This window comes from Dromiciops gliroides, chromosome 2 (genome assembly GCF_019393635.1).
Source record: "Dromiciops gliroides isolate mDroGli1 chromosome 2, mDroGli1.pri, whole genome shotgun sequence".
Classification (NCBI taxonomy): Eukaryota; Metazoa; Chordata; class Mammalia; order Microbiotheria; family Microbiotheriidae; genus Dromiciops; species Dromiciops gliroides.
In genome coordinates, this window is record NC_057862.1 from 278488887 (window position 1) to 278507359 (window position 18473).

The 18473-nt window shown below is 39.4% G+C and overlaps 1 protein-coding gene across 1 annotated transcript in view; it reads left to right on the plus strand.

The window, feature by feature from the left end:
- TRPC7 (transient receptor potential cation channel subfamily C member 7) overlaps window positions 1-18473 on the plus strand; it is a 262244-nt gene that overhangs the window by 190608 nt on the left and 53163 nt on the right. Inside the window, exon 7 of the mRNA XM_043980053.1 lies at window positions 6245-6509. Within this exon, the coding sequence (XP_043835988.1) occupies window positions 6245-6509 (265 nt within the window). The remainder of the gene's footprint in view (window positions 1-6244; window positions 6510-18473) is intronic.

An 18473-nucleotide genomic window follows, 5' to 3' on the forward strand; every position in this document is an offset into this window, starting at 1 on the left:
TCCTATGCAGATTACTGCAAGATCTATCTGCCCACCCCTAGTCTTTCTCCTGAGATCCAATACCACATCATATCTCCAACTGCCAATTAGACATTACGAACACAGGCATCTCAAACTCATCAGTTGTTTTTTTGTTTTGTTTTGTTTCTTCCAAGCTTCTAGTTGCTATTAAGGGCACTACCATTCTTTTAATCTTCCCAGGTTCAAAACCTCAACTCCTCACTCCCTCACCCCACATATCCAATTGGTTGCCAAATCTTAACATTTCTTCCTCCAAATTATCTCTGACATTGAACTCCTCATCAGTCACATGGTCACCACAGGCCTTTATCACCTCAAGCTTGAATAATTGCTTGTTGTTGTTGCTGCTGTTATTTATTCATTTTCAGTCATGTCAGACTCTTTGTGACCCCATTTAGGGTTTTCTTGGCAAAGATACTGGAGTGGGTTGTCATTTCCTTCTCCAGCTCATTTTACAGATGAGGAAGCTGGGGCAAATAGGTTTAAGTGACTTGCCCAGGGTCACACAGCTAGTATCTAAGCCTGGATTTGAACTCAGGTTGTCCTGACTCCAGGCCTGGCACTCCATTCACTGTATCATCTATGGGGTTTTCTTGGCTAAGACGCTAGAGTGGTTTGCCATTTCCTTCTTCAGCTCATTTCACAAATGAAAAACTGAGGCAAATAGGGGTTAAGCGACTTGCCCAGGGTCACACAGCTAGTAAGTGTATGAAGCCAGATTTGAACTCAGATCTTCCTGGCTCCACACTGTAACGATTGGAATAACACCACCTGCTGGAGACTTACTGTAGAAGAGTTCTGCCCATGAAGCAAAGGTCTTTGAGGGCAAGACCAGGAGTCTTTTCTTTGGAGTCAGGAAGTGACGCGGGCTAGTGGGAGGAGGAAGGAAGAGACTGGCGCTCAGTCTCACTCTCTTTCCTTTGGACTCTGGTGGAGAGCGGAGCTAGAAATGCGCTCTCCCTTTAATAGATAGGAATCTAGGCCTTTCTCTCTCTCTTTACCAAATTCTTATTTTCCATAATAAATGCTTAAAAGTCTAACTCTTGCTAAAGCTATAATTTATTGGCAACCACTCATTAAGTATTTTAGACAGTTTAGCTAGAATTTTAGCCCTTAACAACACCACTGTTCTAACCACTGTACCACCTAGCTGCCCCCTAGATAATTATGTCACCCATTATTAATAATCAGTCTATCTCCATACCAATCTATCCTCCACACAACTTCCAATGTTATTCTCTTTAAGTGATTTTTTTTCTTTTTTGTTTTTTCAGGGCAATGAGGGTTAAGTGACTTGCCTAGGGTCACACAGCTAGTAAGTGTCAAGTGTCTGAGGCCAGATTTGAACTCAGGTCCTCCTGAATACAGGGCCAGTGCTTTATCCACTATGCTACCTAGCTGCCCCCTTTAAGTGAAATTTTAATCGTGTCACTCCTCTACTCAAGAAATTCTGGTTGTTCCCCATAACCTCTAGAATAAAATATAAACTCCATTGTCATTTAAAGTTCGTCACACACTGACCTGACAGCCTTTCAAGCCTCATTATATATTGCTCCTATTCTGCACTCTGCAGTCCAGCCAAGATCCTTCCTGCAGTTCCTCATACAAGAGGTCATATCTCCCATTTCTGTGCCTTTGCTCTGGCTATCTCTATGCCTGGAAAGCACTCCTTCCTCCCCTCTCTCTCTCAGAACCCCTTGTTTCCTTCAACATTCAGCACAAGGACCACCTTCCATTTGAAGCCTTTCTTAATCTCCCCAGTTTCTGGTACTCTCACCCCAAAAACTGTCTTGTATTTAATTTGCATCTATAACATCGATTGAATATCCCCACTGTCTAAGGGCCAGGCCTATTATGTTTTACTCCACCCACCCCCCAAGTCATCTTGGGCACCCTGAGTGGGTTGGGGAGTCTTTCTTCTGGCTTCATATCTCTGATGTCTTTCATTGACTCAAGCCCCCACGGATTGTGTTCCCTCCATTTTAGGGGCCTTTGGGAGCAGTGTTCCAGTTCCATTCAGCCACTAACATTGAGTTGGATTTTACAAAGGGATATTTACTTCAAAGATAGATCAAGAACAAAAATTCAAACCATTATCTCCCAATACCTTAGGGTTATAAATCTCAGGCACATGCTTAAATAGCTTTAGTCCCACTAAATTTAAGTCCAAAACAATTGACCTGGTTGCAGCACCCAGAATGGATTCCTGGTTCCCCATCTCCATAGCTCACCCCACTCCCTTCACCTCTAATGGAAAAGAGCTAATGAAAAAGTCAGTCATGAATTATTTCTCAGGGCCACAACAGTGTAAAGGGGTGGGGGAAGGGGGAAAGCAAGGAAGGTGGCCCACAAGTTCTCCCCACCCTTATTGCATGATATGAGGGACAGAATATAAGTTCCATGGTGGTGGATATTGTTTCATTTTGGTCTTTGTAACCTTAAGTATCTAGCACAGTGCACAAAGAGTGAGAAGAGATAGTAATTGAACCTGTGATTTCATTGGTATAAGTTTTTCCAGTTAAGAAAACGCTCTACTAATGCAAAGCAGTGACTTCTCTATAACTTGTTTTGGGGTTTTGGGGGCGGTGAGGCAATTGGGGTTAAGTAACTTGCCCAGGGTCACACAGCTAGTAAGTATCAAGCGTCTGAGGCCCAATTTGAACTCAGGTCCTCCTGACTCTAGAGCCAGTGCTCTATCCACTGCACCACCTAGCTGCCCCCAACTTCTGTGTAACTTACAGCCTTTGAAAGTGGCCTAGATTATGGAGGTGTTAAGTGACTTGTCCAGGGTAATACAGTTCAGTATGTCAAAGATTGGGCTTGAACTTGGGTCTTCCTGGTTCTAATGCCAGCTCTCTATCCGCTATTCCAGACTGCTTAATAATTACTTATCGATGAAATGAACAATAGATTGCAATACAGTTGCCAATAAGTACTAATAGAAGGAGTTTCTTTGGAGGGAGTTCTCTTCACCATCGAAATCACAGGTCTGAAAAAAGTGTTGTTTGCCCCAGGAGATAGTGGGTTAACAGTATGGCCTTGAAGTCAACAGGAAATCAGAGTTCAAGTCTTACCTCTGAAGTATGCTAGGTTTGTCACCATGGACATGTCATTTGATCTCTTAGTGCTCCAGACAATCTCTAAGAATGTAAATTACCTGCCTATTGGATAGGTGGATGGAGCATCTACACTGGTGATTCATCTCATGGATAAATATGTATGTGTGTATACATACAAATATAGAGAAAATGTGTACATATATTTATGTATACAATACATGTCTATACATATGTACTTTTTACATATCTATAAAGTATATTCACTTGTATTTATACAGTAAAGTGCTTTTGAGATTTTTTTGATACAGCTTTCTGGCTGTAGAGTATCAATCACTCTAGTTTTACAAAATAGATAAAGTCAGCACTAGGGACCTGCCTCTCAGAAAAGGGCAGCCTAATTGTCCCCATCTCCACCTCTCCCCCATGTGCAAGCAAGGACTTATAAAATAACATTTTCAGTTCAATTCAGTTCAACAAGTGTTTATTAAGCACCTACAATGTGCAAAGCACTGTGCTATGCTGGAATACAAGGACAAGAAAGAAATGATCCCTGTGCTCAAGAGATTTTCATTCTACTGGAAGACCACCTAAGTTGTCCCTATTTGCTTGGAGACAGGTGACTAAACAGATTACATTTAATAATAACAATAACTTTTAAAAATAAAATAACATTAATAGAGTACCTACTATTTGTCAGGTACTGTGCTAAGAAGGTTAGCCCAAGAAATCCATTGGTAAAGTGCAAAGAGCCAGCAGTTCCTGGCTCTGCTATGGACTAACTGTGGGACTCTGGGTAAGTCCCTTAATTCTTCTGAACTCTAATTTCCTTATCTGTACAGTAAGAGGTTCAGAGGTGTCAAACTGGCAGCCTACGAGCCTACCTGCAAAATGCCTGAATGAAGACCAAACCAGATTAAAATGTAATTGGGAAACGTTTAACAAAACTATTTTAAAATAAAATACAAAAAAATAAAAATAAAATACAATATAGATAATGTTCATTTACTGTCTTTGAGTCAATATGCAACCTACAGAGATTTGTTTCTGTTCGACTTTGCACTTGACGATTTCCAAGGGCCCTTCTGGCTAAATTCTAGGTTCCTTTAAGCACCACATGGTCCGCAAACCAGTATTTGCTCACTACAAAGCAGCTTGGAGGCTACTATAATAATGATGACTATAGTAACTCATATCTGTATGACACTCAAAGGCTTTTACAAAGCACTTTCCTTACAACAACCTGTAAAACAACTAGTGCTAGAATTATTACCTCCATGTCACAGATCAGAGGTTCAGGTTGTTAAAATGCCATGTTCGTGGTCACATAGCTCATAAGCATCAGCAATGGGACTTGAATCTAGGTCTCCTGACTCTATTAAATTGTAAATTCTCTCAGAACAAGATCCAAGTTGTATCTTTTTTGTTTGCTTATTTCTTCAGTGACTAACCCAGCATCTTGTACATAGTAGAGACTTCACAAATATCTAACATTTTCGTATCACAGATTTAGAGCTTGATAGAACTTTGAAGTCATCTAATCCCTCCCTCTCATTTTATAGATGAGAAATTGAGGTCCAGAGAAGTGTAGTGACTTGCCTAAGGTCACACAGCTAGAAATTGTCAGACATGCGATTTCAACCCATGCTCTCTGACTCCCAAGCAGCTCTCTCCCTGTCCTAACCTAAATGTTGTCCAGCCAAGCACAGAAGAATGATAATAGTATTCTTTACAGGATCAAATTACTTTATACATAGAATCTCATTTTACAAAAGAGGAAACTAAAACTCAGTGATTTTTCCCACAACAACACACACCTAGTGAAGAGTAGAGCTTTGAACTCAAATCTTAAGTCTCAAAATCCAGTTTTTCCTACCACACCAGAACACAGGCACTTTACAAATATTATCTCATTTTATCCTCACAACAACCCTAAGAGGGAAGTGCTATTATTATCCCCTGTAAGGCACTAAAATTCTAGCTATGATGTCTAAAGTCTAATGAGTGGTTGCCTTAAATTAGAAAAAGTATAGCACCAATCTTTGGGCATTAAGCATCTATTAATGTATATTAGGGGTAAGTAAAGAGAAACATGTGGATCAAGTATGACATTTGCTTGCTCTCCCTATCCTGACTGTCTCTTTCTCCCCAGCTGAAGTCTCCCCGCAAAAGGCCCTGCTCCTTCCTTGGCTTCCCCAAGAAACTCTTGTGAAACAGAAAAAAGGGCTGTACACACACACACAGCTCCAAGCTGTAATTTTGATTGACAGGACCCATGAGCAAACATCACTTCCTGATGCCGAACTGACCTTCGAAACCCCAGAAAAGGTCACTTCTGGATGCTAAAGTCACATGGTTTCTTTTTAGACCAGAGCTCACTATATCCCTCCCAGCAGGGGGTGTCATTCCAATTCTCACACCCCATTTTACAGGTGAGGAAACTGAGGCAAACAAGTTAAGTGACTTGCCCAAGGTTGACTCATAAGTGTCTGAGGTCACATCTGAACTCAGGTCTTCCTGACTCCAGGCCCAGAGCTCTATCCATTGTGCCACCTATGTACATTTTAGTGATGAAATATGGTCTTACCAATTTAAAAATCTTAGGAGTTGTAATCCTAAAATGAAGCATCCCTCCTTACAATGCGGATATAGGGGACCTCTAATCAAAGCCTCCCCAGTGTGAGATACCTCCTAGGACAATTTGACCTCCAGAACAGGTTATCAACAATTAGGGATTAATCTGACCAAAGCTGGATGGCAAATCACTCTACTAGACTATATCATACATGGCTCTATTTGCCTTGCCTAAGGAAAAGTAGAAGAATGTGTTATTAGCTTTCCTTCTGCCTTAGATAATAATAATGAGAAAATATTTAGAGGATGATAGATTCAAGACAGGAAAGGACCTTAAAGATCATTAAATCCAATCCCTTTATCTAATAGATGAAGGAAAAGGCCCAAAGTGGTTTTCCCATTAAATGACTTTCCCATCTTGCCCTCATTCCACTAAAGGATCCTATCTGCTGTAGTGTCTAGACTGCTCAAGATTGTGTATCACACTTCTGTGCTTCTTGAACCTTGTGGCTATGAATACTCAGTAACCCTGTCCTATTTCCTACTAGGCCCTTTCTCTTCCCTAATGGGTAACCTGCATACTTTTCTTTTAGCCAGGAACAAATGGCGACCCTCTGACCCTCAGATCATATCAGAAGGACTATATGCCGTAGCCGTGGTACTGAGCTTCTCCCGCATTGCTTACATTCTTCCAGCCAACGAGAGCTTTGGGCCCCTGCAGATTTCTTTGGGGAGAACAGTGAAGGATATCTTCAAGTTCATGGTCATTTTCATCATGGTGTTTGTTGCCTTCATGATTGGAATGTTCAACCTGTATTCCTACTACCTTGGTGCAAAACACAACTCAGCATTTACAACGTGAGTATTCAGAAAAAAAAGTACTGGCCTGGAAGGTCTTTGTGTTTTCACTGGGTTGTTTTATGTGAGAGTAACATGAAGACTAATTTCCTTGGTAAGGCAATCTGTGCTAAGGGAGGTAGAACACTATGTACAATCTGGTTAGACTGAAATAGAATGCATTTGTGAAGCCAAGTAATAGGAAAGGAAGTCTCTAGCCGGCTCACCCAAAGCCAGAGGCTGCACCTCCAGTCTTCTCAACTCCCAAACCATTGCTCTGCCCACAATATTGCAGCTCCTAACCTATAATGAAAAGATGTGGTCCTCTGTTATTGAGGGGGCACCAGCTCTGACCCCCCTACAAGACCAGATTCCTCAGGTAGACAGACTGATCACCCTCACTGTAGATAAAGTTGGATTGAGCTGGATTGAGTCATTTAATTCTGGGGAAACCCAGGAACAAGAGTAACAGGACACTGAACTGACAACACAGCAACTAGCATAGACCATGAAAGCCACCTGTTTACATTGTCACTCTCAAAACACAGAGTGGGCACAAATTGAAATTTATATCATGGAAAGAACCCAGGTGGCTCAGTTATTCCAGGCTCCCTGACTCACTCTCCCTCTCTCACTCTGCAGCTGCTGCTCTCTCTTGAAAGCAGCCAGCCAGAAGGCCAACCCTTAATCTGGGAGAAGAAAAAAAAAAAAAAAGCTTTGTTAGCAGAATCATTCCTACCTGCTAAAGCCCTAGATTCTTGATGTGAACAATTCCTGTGTGCCTCAGCTAGAGAGCTAAAGACTTACATTGTCCAATACCAATATTAGCCCAAAGGAGGGATGGGGTCTTCAAGCTGCTTAGTTGTGGATGTTTTTGCTACTGCCTGAAAATATAATTCATAGGACAGGTAAAAGCAGGAAAACTCTGTCACCTAAAAACAAAAGGCAACACCTAGAACAAAAAAGATAGGGAGGAACTTATCTGTCATTTTCTAGAAATAATGGTCATAAGATATGGAAATGCCAGAACAGGGAACTTCTAGGTTGGAAAATTATTATTGAGAAAAATAATACAGGAGTACAAAGCTGGGACCAAAACATCAAAGGAGAGTGATATAGATATTTTATAAATCAGATAAAAATAAGGATGCTATAAACAAGTCAGAATCATCCCAGAGAAGGAGAGGAAAATCTTTTTAATGAAGAGAAGTGGGAAGGAAAGTGAGGCCCGAAAGAGTGAAAATAAAGGCAAGAGGTTTGTGTCCACAGTGAATGCATCATATTGGTACCTTCTAGAATGTGATATAAAAAATGAATAGCATTTGATTGAAAAGGAAATCTGTCAATATAACAGGAATATAGTTGGGGAGAGAATATTTTTCCTATATGTCACTTCAGAGGTTTTAAAGTTTCACTATTTGTGTATTACCTCCAGAAACATCTTTTTTTATTTCAAAAAGGTCCCTGTAGGATAATAGAGATGAGAGTTTGTCCTATTGTGCTGAGCTCTAGACATAATGAGGGGTGACCTCACTCTGACTGAGTCATATAGCTGTATCCAAGGCAACCTATCATGGGAACATTCCCTCACCATTTTCTTTCTTTCCCTTCACACACAGGTGTACCTTTTTGAAACTAACCTCATTTTCTATGCTATTGAATTTACAGAAATCACCATCAGGCTCTAATTTATTCTTAGAGAACAAGACTAGGACTTAAGTAATTTTAGGCTTTTTGTTGTTGTTTTTCAGTCACTTTCAGTTGTTTCCATCTCGTGACCCCATTTGAGGTTTTTCTCTGCAAAGATACTGGAGTGGTGGGGGCAGCTAGGTGGTGTGGTGGATTTAAGAATCAGCTCTGGATTCAGGAGGACCTGAGTTCAGTCTGACCTCAGACACTTGACACTTACTAGCTGTGTGACTCTGAGCAAGTCACTTAACCCTCATTGCCAGGAAAGGAAAGGAAAGGAAAGGAAAGGAAAGGAAAGGAAAGGAAAGGAAAGGAAAGGAAAGGAAAGGAAAGGAAAGGAAAGGAAAGGAAAGGAAAGGAAAGGAAAGGAAAGGAAAGGAAAGGAAAGGAAAGGAAAGGAAAGGAAAGGAAAGGAAAGGAAAGGAAAGGAAAGGAAAGGAAAGGAAAGGAAAGGAAAGGAAAGGAAAGGAAAGGAAAGGAAAGGAAAGGAAAGGAAAGGAAAGGAAAGGAAAGGAAAGGAAAGGAAAGGAAAGGAAAGGAAAGGAAAGGAAAGGAAAGGAAAGGAAAGGAAAGGAAAGGAAAGGAAAGGAAAGGAAAGGAAAGGAAAGGAAAGGAAAGGAAAGGAAAGGAAAGGAAAGGAAAGGAAAGGAAAGGAAAGGAAAGGAAAGGAAAGGAAAGGAAAGGAAAGGAAAGGAAAGGAAAGGAAAGGAAAGGAAAGGAAAGGAAAGGAAAGGAAAGGAAAGGAAAGGAAAGGAAAGGAAAGGAAAGGAAAGGAAAGGAAAGGAAAGGAAAGGAAAGGAAAGGAAAGGAAAGGAAGATACTGGAGTAGTTTGCCTTTTTTCCTTCTCCGTATCATTTTACAGATGAGGAAACCAAGATATACCAGGTTAAGTGACTTTCCCAGGGTCACACAGCTAAAAAGTATCTTGGGCACATTAAAAATAGTCTCTAACCTATCAGTAGGTTAAGTTCCATGAGTTTGCTTTTAAGTCAATTTCTCTGACCATCCCGCCAAAAAGTCTTATATGATGGATTGCATAACAACCAGGTGAACCAACCAGGCTGCTCACTCAAAACCAAGCTAAACTGTAGCACCAATGGTACTAACCAGAGTTCCAGGCCCTAGGAGAAGGAAAGCACATATCACAAAAAGAAGTTTAGAGGAAAGGGGAAAGGCAGAGGAGGAAGAGAATAGGAATGTCTCTGTACAAAATGTAATAATAGATAATAACTACTGGCATTCATATTGAGAAGCAGCATGATATAGTAGAGTGTAGCAGTGGGTTTGGAGTGATAAAACCTGAGTTCAAATCCTGATTCTTCTGCTTACTAATGGCATGATCTTGGTCACATCACCTGACTTCTCTGGGCCTCAATTTCCTCCTCTTTGAAATAAGGAAATTGGTATTGATGATGTCTGAGGTCCTTTCTAACCCTAAATCTATGGTCTTTACAAATCATTCCAAATATATTATCTCATTTGAGCCTCACAACAGCACAGTTATTATTATCCCTATTTTTTAAAAGACAAGTTGTGTGAATTGACCACAATCATATGATGTCAGAGTATTTGAGCCAGGTTTTCCTGATTCAAGGTTCAACAGCCTTTCCACTGTGCCATCTCTCTTCCCTCAATGTCCTCTCCTTCTCAGAAGTGTGTCCACAGGGTCCTTCAGTTGGTCCCTCACTGCACAGGTACACTGTATAGATAATCCAGACCTGTTCTCCCTCTCCCTCCCACAATTTCTATATGGTCCAAAATTACCTACTTCCCTTTTCTACCTCCTTCAATAAAATTTCCTCTCTAATGTTCCTGAACTCAGCTGGATGCTATGCAGAAAGTTGCTTGAGTAAATTCACTCTGGGGTATGAGTGGCGATTAGCCTAATCATTCTCTAAGATGTTAATGATTGTTTCAAATGGAAATATTTTAAGCCAAATTAATATATAAATAATGAGACAAATCAATGTAACAAAAGGAGACTTGTACAAATCTCAGGCAGTTTAGAAGGAAGCAAATTCGGGGCACAGGAGTCACCAGACTCTGCATAAGAATCTAATACTCCCCTAAATTCTATCTGATTTTCATGACTTCTTCCCTTCCTTTGCTTTGGAGTGTGAGCACATGCACACACCTCCTACTGCAGTGGCAATGGGAGGTCCAGCAGGGTTGAGAGTAGTGGTCGAGGGTGGCAGAGATGAGGTGTTTTTAAATAGGAAATTTGCAAAGTTGGTAGCTGCCTATATGTGTTAGATGGCGGCACCTTCTGGCAAATTGTCATACTGCAGCCTGACTGTTCAACACAGTGTATGCCCAGAAAAAAGAAGATGAAGATCCTAGGAGTTTAGAATTAACGGATTTGGATAAAGAGGGAGGAGGATCAATGTCCCACCTGCCCCTCAGATTCAACAGGTCTAAAGTTTAGTTCACTATCAGGGTTGTCCCTGAATGTGTTCCTTCATATGACTTCACTATTTCTTCTTGTTGCTCTGACATTCCCAGTCAACCATGTTTTAAAACTTGGGGTTATCCAGGGGTGTTCTAGTAAATGTTTAACAATCAGGTCTCTAAAAAAGAAAATTTACATTCTATACACTTTTAATTTTAGTCTGCATCATTAATGTCTTCACCCATCACTCACTTTCTTAAGTCTATGTAATAAAAGCAAACAAACAAGGCCCTTATTGGTAGCATTTGCTGATTTCCAAAGTGTAAATATAACAGTTGGCCCTTACAAGTCAGTCAGTACAAGCTGGCTCCGGTGTTATCTTAGTGTTTTTTTCATTGATTCTTCTCTCCCTCTCCATTTGCATTCAATCACTGAGCAAACTCTATCATATCACTGCTCCATCCCACCTAAGTGAACCTTCTTTTCCACTCCCCAATAGTCCCTAAGGTTGAAGACATCATTACTGTACTCCTGAACTCTGCAGTAATTACTTCCTTACACATCATAGAATCACAGAGTTGGAAGAAACCTTAAAGGCTGTCTAATTCAACCTGAAAGTGATGGGAACCTCCACCACAACATCCCCAAATAACCATTAAGCCTTTGCTTAGACTTCCCAGGAGGAGAAATTCATAACCTCCTGATGCAGCCCATTCTACTTTTGTGTAGTTCTCATTTTTAGGAAGTGTTTTTATACTGGGAAGAAATATGACTCTCTCCAACTTTCATGTGTATTTTTTGTTGTTGTTCAGTCATTTCATTCACTTCTGACTCTTTGTGGCCCCTTTTGGGGTTTTCTTGGAAAAGGTACTAGAGTGGTTTGCCATTTCCTTCTCCAGCTCATTTTACAGAAGAGGAAACTTAGGCAAACAGGGTTAAGTGATGTGTCCAGGGTCACACAGGTAGTTAAGTGTCTAAGGCCATATTTGAATTTAGGGAGATGAATCTTCCTGACTTCAGGTCCAGCACTCTATTCATTGTGCCACCTAGTTGCCCTTCCAGATAGATAGATAGAAAGAAAGAAAGAAAGAAAGAAAGAAAGAAAGAAAGAAAGAAAGAAAGAAAGAAAGAAAGAAAGAAAGAAAGAAAGAAAGAAACACAGATTCTCTCCTAGTAGACTATAAGCTCCCTAATGCCAGGGACTGTTTTTCTTTTATCTATGTCCCTGGCCCTTAGCATAGTTCCTTAGACTTAGTAAATACTTGCTTGTCTGATTATTTTCTTGCTCCTAGTTCTGCTTTCTAACATAACAAGTTCATGTGTTAGATGGCAGCCAAGCATAACAAGTCTAACTGTTCTTCTATATGGCATTAAACCATGAAATATTTCACATATTTGAATGCATCTATGTTGTTCACTATAAGTCTCTTCTTCTCCTTCCCTCACTTTATCCATCTGTTAAAGAGTATATGAGGAGGACAGCTAGGTGGCACAGTGGATAAAGCATGGGCCCTGGATTCAGGAGAACCTGAGTTCAAATAGAACCTCAGACACTTGATACTTAGTATCTGTATGACCCTGGCCAAAAAAAAAAAAGGATATCAGGAAAGCAACAGAGAGGATGTGGACCTGCGTTGAACTTTGAAGACAGTGATTCTCAGAAGTGGTAATGAGGAAAGACTGTATTCTGTTAAGGGCTAAAATTCTAGCTAAACTGTCTAAAATATCTAATGAGTGGTCGCCAATAAATTATAAGCTTTAGCAAGAGTTAGACTTTTAAGCATTTATTAAGGAGAATAAGAATTTGGTAAAGAGAGAGAGAAAGGCCTAAATTCCTATCTATTAAAGGGAGAGCACATTTCTATCTCTGCTCTCCACCAGAGTCCAAAGGAAAGAGCCCGAGAGTGAGCGCCAGTCTCTTCCTTCCTCCTCCCGCTAGTCCGCGTCACTTCCTGATGCCAAAGAAAAGACTCCTGGTCTTGCCCTCAAAGACCTTTGCTTCATGGGCAGAACTCTTCTACAGTAAGTCTCCAGCAGGTGGCGTTATTCCAATCGTTACAGTCCCCCCTGTTGTTCCTCAAGAAACAAAATGTTTCCTTGACGGAACAGTAAAAAGAATATAATAACTATTGCTAACTAATAATATGTGAACAACAATATAGAAAAGGAAGAGAGGAAAGTTTTGTCCAGATGGGCGATTTTTTGTCCTCATGAACCGACACTTTGACATTGGTCTTGCAAAGGGAGGGCCTCTGCAGAGAATACATATTACAGATGGTGTACATTATAACAGAAAAAGAAAAGAGAAAAAAACAAAACAAAACTGTTCATTTAAAGTCTCTGAAAGTCTTTTCTCAGATGTCCTCTAGGTGTAGTCGTGGAATGGAAGTCTTTTCAGGGGTTGATGTGTGGATACTGGTAATCAGCCAGGAAATTTCCTACAAAATTGAGCTTAACACAACTTTAAAATAGCTTTGTCAATAATCAAATCAAACAATGAAAGTTCTCAAAAACATGTCTAAGGGAATTCATAATCTTAGTTGTTACACATGAAACATATAATAAAACAAAAATTGAAACATTCTTTAAAATTATAATATTACTATAGTCCCCCTTATGGAGGGTAATTGAGAAGACAATTGCTGCAATATTAATTATTAAAAATAATTTTTATCTTTGTTTCATCACTTTTTGCATCATCTGCCTAATTATCCTCATGCCATTATGAGAAATTTTAAAATCTAATATAATTGGTAACAGGTGTTAAGGCCAAATTCAACACTGTATTTATCATGACACCTGAGATAATTATGGGGGTTACCATAAAAGAACAGAGAAATGATGGGATATGAGCATTCCCACACTTGAGCAATATATACTGTCTATGCAGTATGCCAGGCTTAAAATAGGTAGATGGAATACATGTCCATGCCACCGAACATATTGGAGGAAACTGAGTCAGACTTAATCAGATGCATGGGATTGAGATGTCCATGGCATCAGGCATATAGGAGGGAGCATAGAAGCCAGGTGTAGGAGTGAGATGGGTGGGATGAATACTTCCAGCCATCTGTACAATATTGTGGGGAAAAATAAAATAAAATATGAAACCAAGAGAATCCAACCTCAACATTTGTCAAAAGCCATTCCCTCGGCCATACCTTGACTTCATGCATGTCTCCCCTCATGTGACAGTTCAGTGTCTGCTCTTGCATGTATTCCTCTTGTGATTGGATGGCATCTTGGCCAACTGGCATCTGATAACTCAGAATAAAGTCAATTAATGTCTTAAATGATAAGTTCCCATAACCCAAGTCTCATATGGATTTAAAAATTGAGGATAATAAATGATTGCAAAAAAATGTGAATACATCTTGACTCAGAATATAATATATAATTATGCAACAATTTCGAATAATACCCCCTTTTTTTTTACTTAGTATACAATTACTTTTTTGAAAAATCTGAACATATTTAAATACAAGTTAAAGCACAACACAATCTCAAAGAAAACTTTTACAAATGTTCCCCTCTCTTTTTTTTTTGGAATATGCTTATCAAAAATAATACTTCTAGAATCAATTTACACTTGCCATGGCAAACAATTTGCCAGGGAAATGCTTTAAAGAGTTTGATCAAATAATCAGTTGAGAAAAAATAACAAAAACAAACAACTCAGAAAATGGGAGCACAATACTCCTAGAATTAACATTGTATTATGAAATCAAAACCATGTTTCAAAATTAGATGAATGAATAGAAGAAAATACACGTGGAATAATAAAAGACAATGAAATTCAAACTAGGGAAATCTAAATGAATATGAATTTAATATTAATAAGAGTCTTATAAAATATAAACTTGATCACATGACTATAAAAAGCTTTTACAAATATTCTCCTTGTTTTAAAAACTAAGTATAAAACACAATCTCAAAAGCATGAAAATCTCTATGAAAATAAACCCATACCATTAATTTCAAAATGTAGGTGTAATAGCATAGAAATCCTATGTAACCTCTGAACTGACAAAAGGAAGAGACTGGCGCTCACTCTCGGGCTCTTTCCTTTGGACTCTGGTGGAGAGCGGAGCTAGAAATGTGCTCTCCCTTTAATAGATAGGAATCTAGGCCTTTCTCTCTCTCTTTACCAAATTCTTATTCTCCTTAATAAATGCTTAAAAGTCTAACTCTTGCTAAAGCTTATAATTTATTGGCGACCACTCATTAGATATTTTAGACAGTTTAGCTAGAATTTTAGCCCTTAACAATTCCAAGAATGGTGAATGGCTTGTGCCAATATATGAAGGAAAGAGAGGAAGTGCTGAACTTGGGGAACAATTAGTAGTAAAACAAATCCCATTTCCACGTTCGCTTTTGTGATACAATCAGAGATACATTGACCTAGAGCTGGAAGGGACTTTAGAGGCCAACTTATCCTATCCCCTTCTTTTAAAAATTAGGAAACTCAGGCCCAGAGAGATTAAATGAAATTACACAAGGTTGCACAGATAGTAAGTGACTTGGTTGGAGAAGAGAGAGAACAGAGTCAAACATAGCAGAGAAGTCAAGGAAGATGAGGGATGAAGGGGTAAAGAAAACGTTTGACAGTTGGGATCAGTAGTAATTTTACAAAGAAGTTTTATTTGAGGAAAGAAATGAAGACAACAAGTATAGGCCATTTTTTTCTAGGAGTTTAGGTGAAACAAAGGCAGAGAGATAATATAACTTGAAACAATAGTAGGGTCAAGTGAAGTTTTGTTTTCTTTTTCAGCATGAGAGAGATTAAGCATGTCTGTAGCTCATGGGAAAGAAATCAGTAGATTGGTAGAGGCTGAAGATTAGAGAGGAGAGATGATTGGTGGGGCAATTTGCTAGAGAACATGGAAGAAAATGGGATGATGGTGTATATTGGCCTTGGTGAGAAGGGTCATTTCTTCATCAAAGACTAGAATAAATCAAGGAATTTGTGGAGATGATTTAAAAGAGTCTAAGATGTAGAAAAAGGAAGAAATGGAGGTCAAACAGATCTCTATTTTCTCAATTAAATCATTTGGGGAAAGTAATTTTTCATCTCAGTTTTCTCATTTGTCAAAGAAAGGGTTGAACTAGATGACCTCTAAGGTCCTCTCTAGAACAATTTCCACAATTCTTTGTTTCCTATCTTAGTATTTCCCTGTCTTTCCCCCTCTCTCCTGATGACCTGGTCACCCAAACTCTAAACCTTGGTGTCATCTTCTACTCCTCACTTTCTCTTACCTCACATATTGAATCTGTTATCAAATATTATTGTTTCTATCTTCCCAATCTCTTTCATATATGTCCCCTTCACTCTACTCACAGCCTCTCACATAGACTATTGCAATAGCCACCTTGTGATTTATTTCCTTGCCTCAAAGTTCTCCCCAATAAAATCCAACCTTCCTTCAGTTAACAAAATGATTTTCCTAAAGCACAGGTGTGATTATGTTCACAAACACACACACACACACACACACACACACACACACACTCACACACACACTCACTTGCGTGCCTTCCCTTTACCTCCAGGATCAAATATTGGCATTTATAACCTTTCACAACAGAGCCCCTTCCTACTTTTCCATTTTCTTACATTTTACTTCCCTTTATAAATTCTAGGTTCCAGCCACAGTGATCCTCTTGCTATCACTCACCCATCGTGTAGCTCTGTGGCTTTTCATTGGCTGCTCAAACATCTCTGCCTCTTAAGATTCCCAGCATCCTTCAAGATTCAATCAAACATCACCTTTCTGCAGCAGCCTTTCTCAGTTCCCCCAACTGCTAGCACTTTCCTTCTAAGATTACCTCTGATCTACTCTGTATAATGATTATGAGCTGTCTCCCCCATTCAAACATGAGCTCCTGGACAGTAAGAATTACAGTTGTCCTGTCCACATCATGATTTTCTCAATCGTGGTTTCAACATACTGTGGGTCAGCAAAAGAAATTAAATGGGAATTTGGGGGAAGTTTTGTGGAAGCCATAGATGACACACAAAGAACAAAAGATGACACAGAAAATGTTTAGAACCTCAGAAAATATATGTAGAGTATTTTAAAGCATCAACACTTTTTATCTTTTGATAATAACAATTCAATGATAATTTAATTTCATAATACTAATCCATTATAATTCAGAGTTCTTCTCTGGTATGAAGAGAGGGCCAAAATTTTCTAGATTGCAGGGGCACTGTACCCCTATCCCCTGCGATGTAGAAGGGAGAACTGTATTTTTGTCTTACTGTCTCTCTAACCTGCAACATGGTGCCGCATATGTCTTCTAATCAATAAGGGACAGCTAGGTGGTACAGTGAATAGAATACTAGGCCTGGAGTCAGGACACACCTGAGGTCAAATCTGACCTCAGACACTTACAGGCTATAACCCTGGACAAGTCACTTAACCTCTGCCTTGGTTTCATTATCTATAAAATGGAGATAATAAGAACATCTCCTTCCCAGGGTTTTTTGAGAATAAAATGAAATAATAATTGCAAAGTGCTTAGCATAAAGCCTGGTAGAGAGTAAGTACTATATAAGTATTAGCTATTATTCTTATTATTATTCCATTCTTTTTCTTTTTTTTTTTTTAAGTGAGGCAATTGGGGTTAAGTGACTTGCCCAGGGTCACACAGCTAGTAAGTGTTAAGTGTCTGAAGCCAGATTTGAACTCAGGTACTCCTGATTCCAGGGCCGGTGCTCTATCCACTGCGCCATCTAGCTGCCCCTATTCCATTCTTTTTCTCTCCTCTTTATTTCCATGCCTCTGCTCAGGTCATTTCCCCATGCCTAGAATGGACTTCTTCCTTCTCCCTCACTCCACTACTGTCTCCATCTGTCCAAATTTCTCCCTTCCTTCAAGGAGTAACTCTGCCATGGCATTTTCCTTGCAGTGATATGTCCCTAGATGAAAGCTCTCTCCCTCCTCAGATTTCTCAAATCGCTCTTCCTGAACCTCTCCATTTTACTTGTCTTGCACTCCCTTATATTATAGCCATTTGTGAATATAGGATCATTGAGTCTTGGAGCTTGAAGGCACCTGAGAGACCATTTAACTCAACTCACTCATTTTACAGATGAGAAAACAGATGAAATAAAACTAAAACAAAAACTGAGGGAGAAACTGTCTCATAAGAAGCTAATGCTTTTCCCAAGTGTCATTCTATTTCCCTCTATTCCTTCCTCTCCCTCATCCTCCCTTTCTCCTCCCCATCATCGGATTGTAAGCTGCTTGAGAGCAGGTTGTACATTGTCTCTACCTCAGTATCCTTGGTCCCTGTCATAGGATACATAGGTACATAGCTGGTGCTTGGTTGATTGAATTAAATTGCACTGATGTGAACTCCAGGATTTCAAAGATATATTAGTTATTCCCTTTCCCCTTCAAAACCATAAATAAGTCACACCCTGATGAGTTCATATTTTCTAACATTGTTATAGAAAATAGAGAAATGTAATTGTGTTTTGCAAATAGGCAAATTCCTCCGCTGAGATATATATAAACATAACAACTTAGGTTAACATCATGCTACTTTTGTCTCACAAGATTCCTTCTGTGTGGGTGAATAGAACAGTTTACTTGAATCCTGTTTTCTAGAAAGAGACTTCCAATTCACCTCCAACTGGAACTAAATTGACAGTCATTTTCTCACAGTGCTAAGGAGGATGAATCTCCCCTGGAAGGTAATATAGGATTCTTATTCTTCCTTCTTAAAAAATCTCAATGTTGAAAGTCCTTTCCCTGTGCCTTCCCTTCTCCAGCTCCTCATGGCCTGGAAAGTGCCTACCATAATAGAAACATAAGGGGGCTTCACATATAAAATGAAAAAGAAAATTTCTTTTATTTTTCTTTAAAGTTTTATTGACTTTTCTTTTTACATTGAAAAC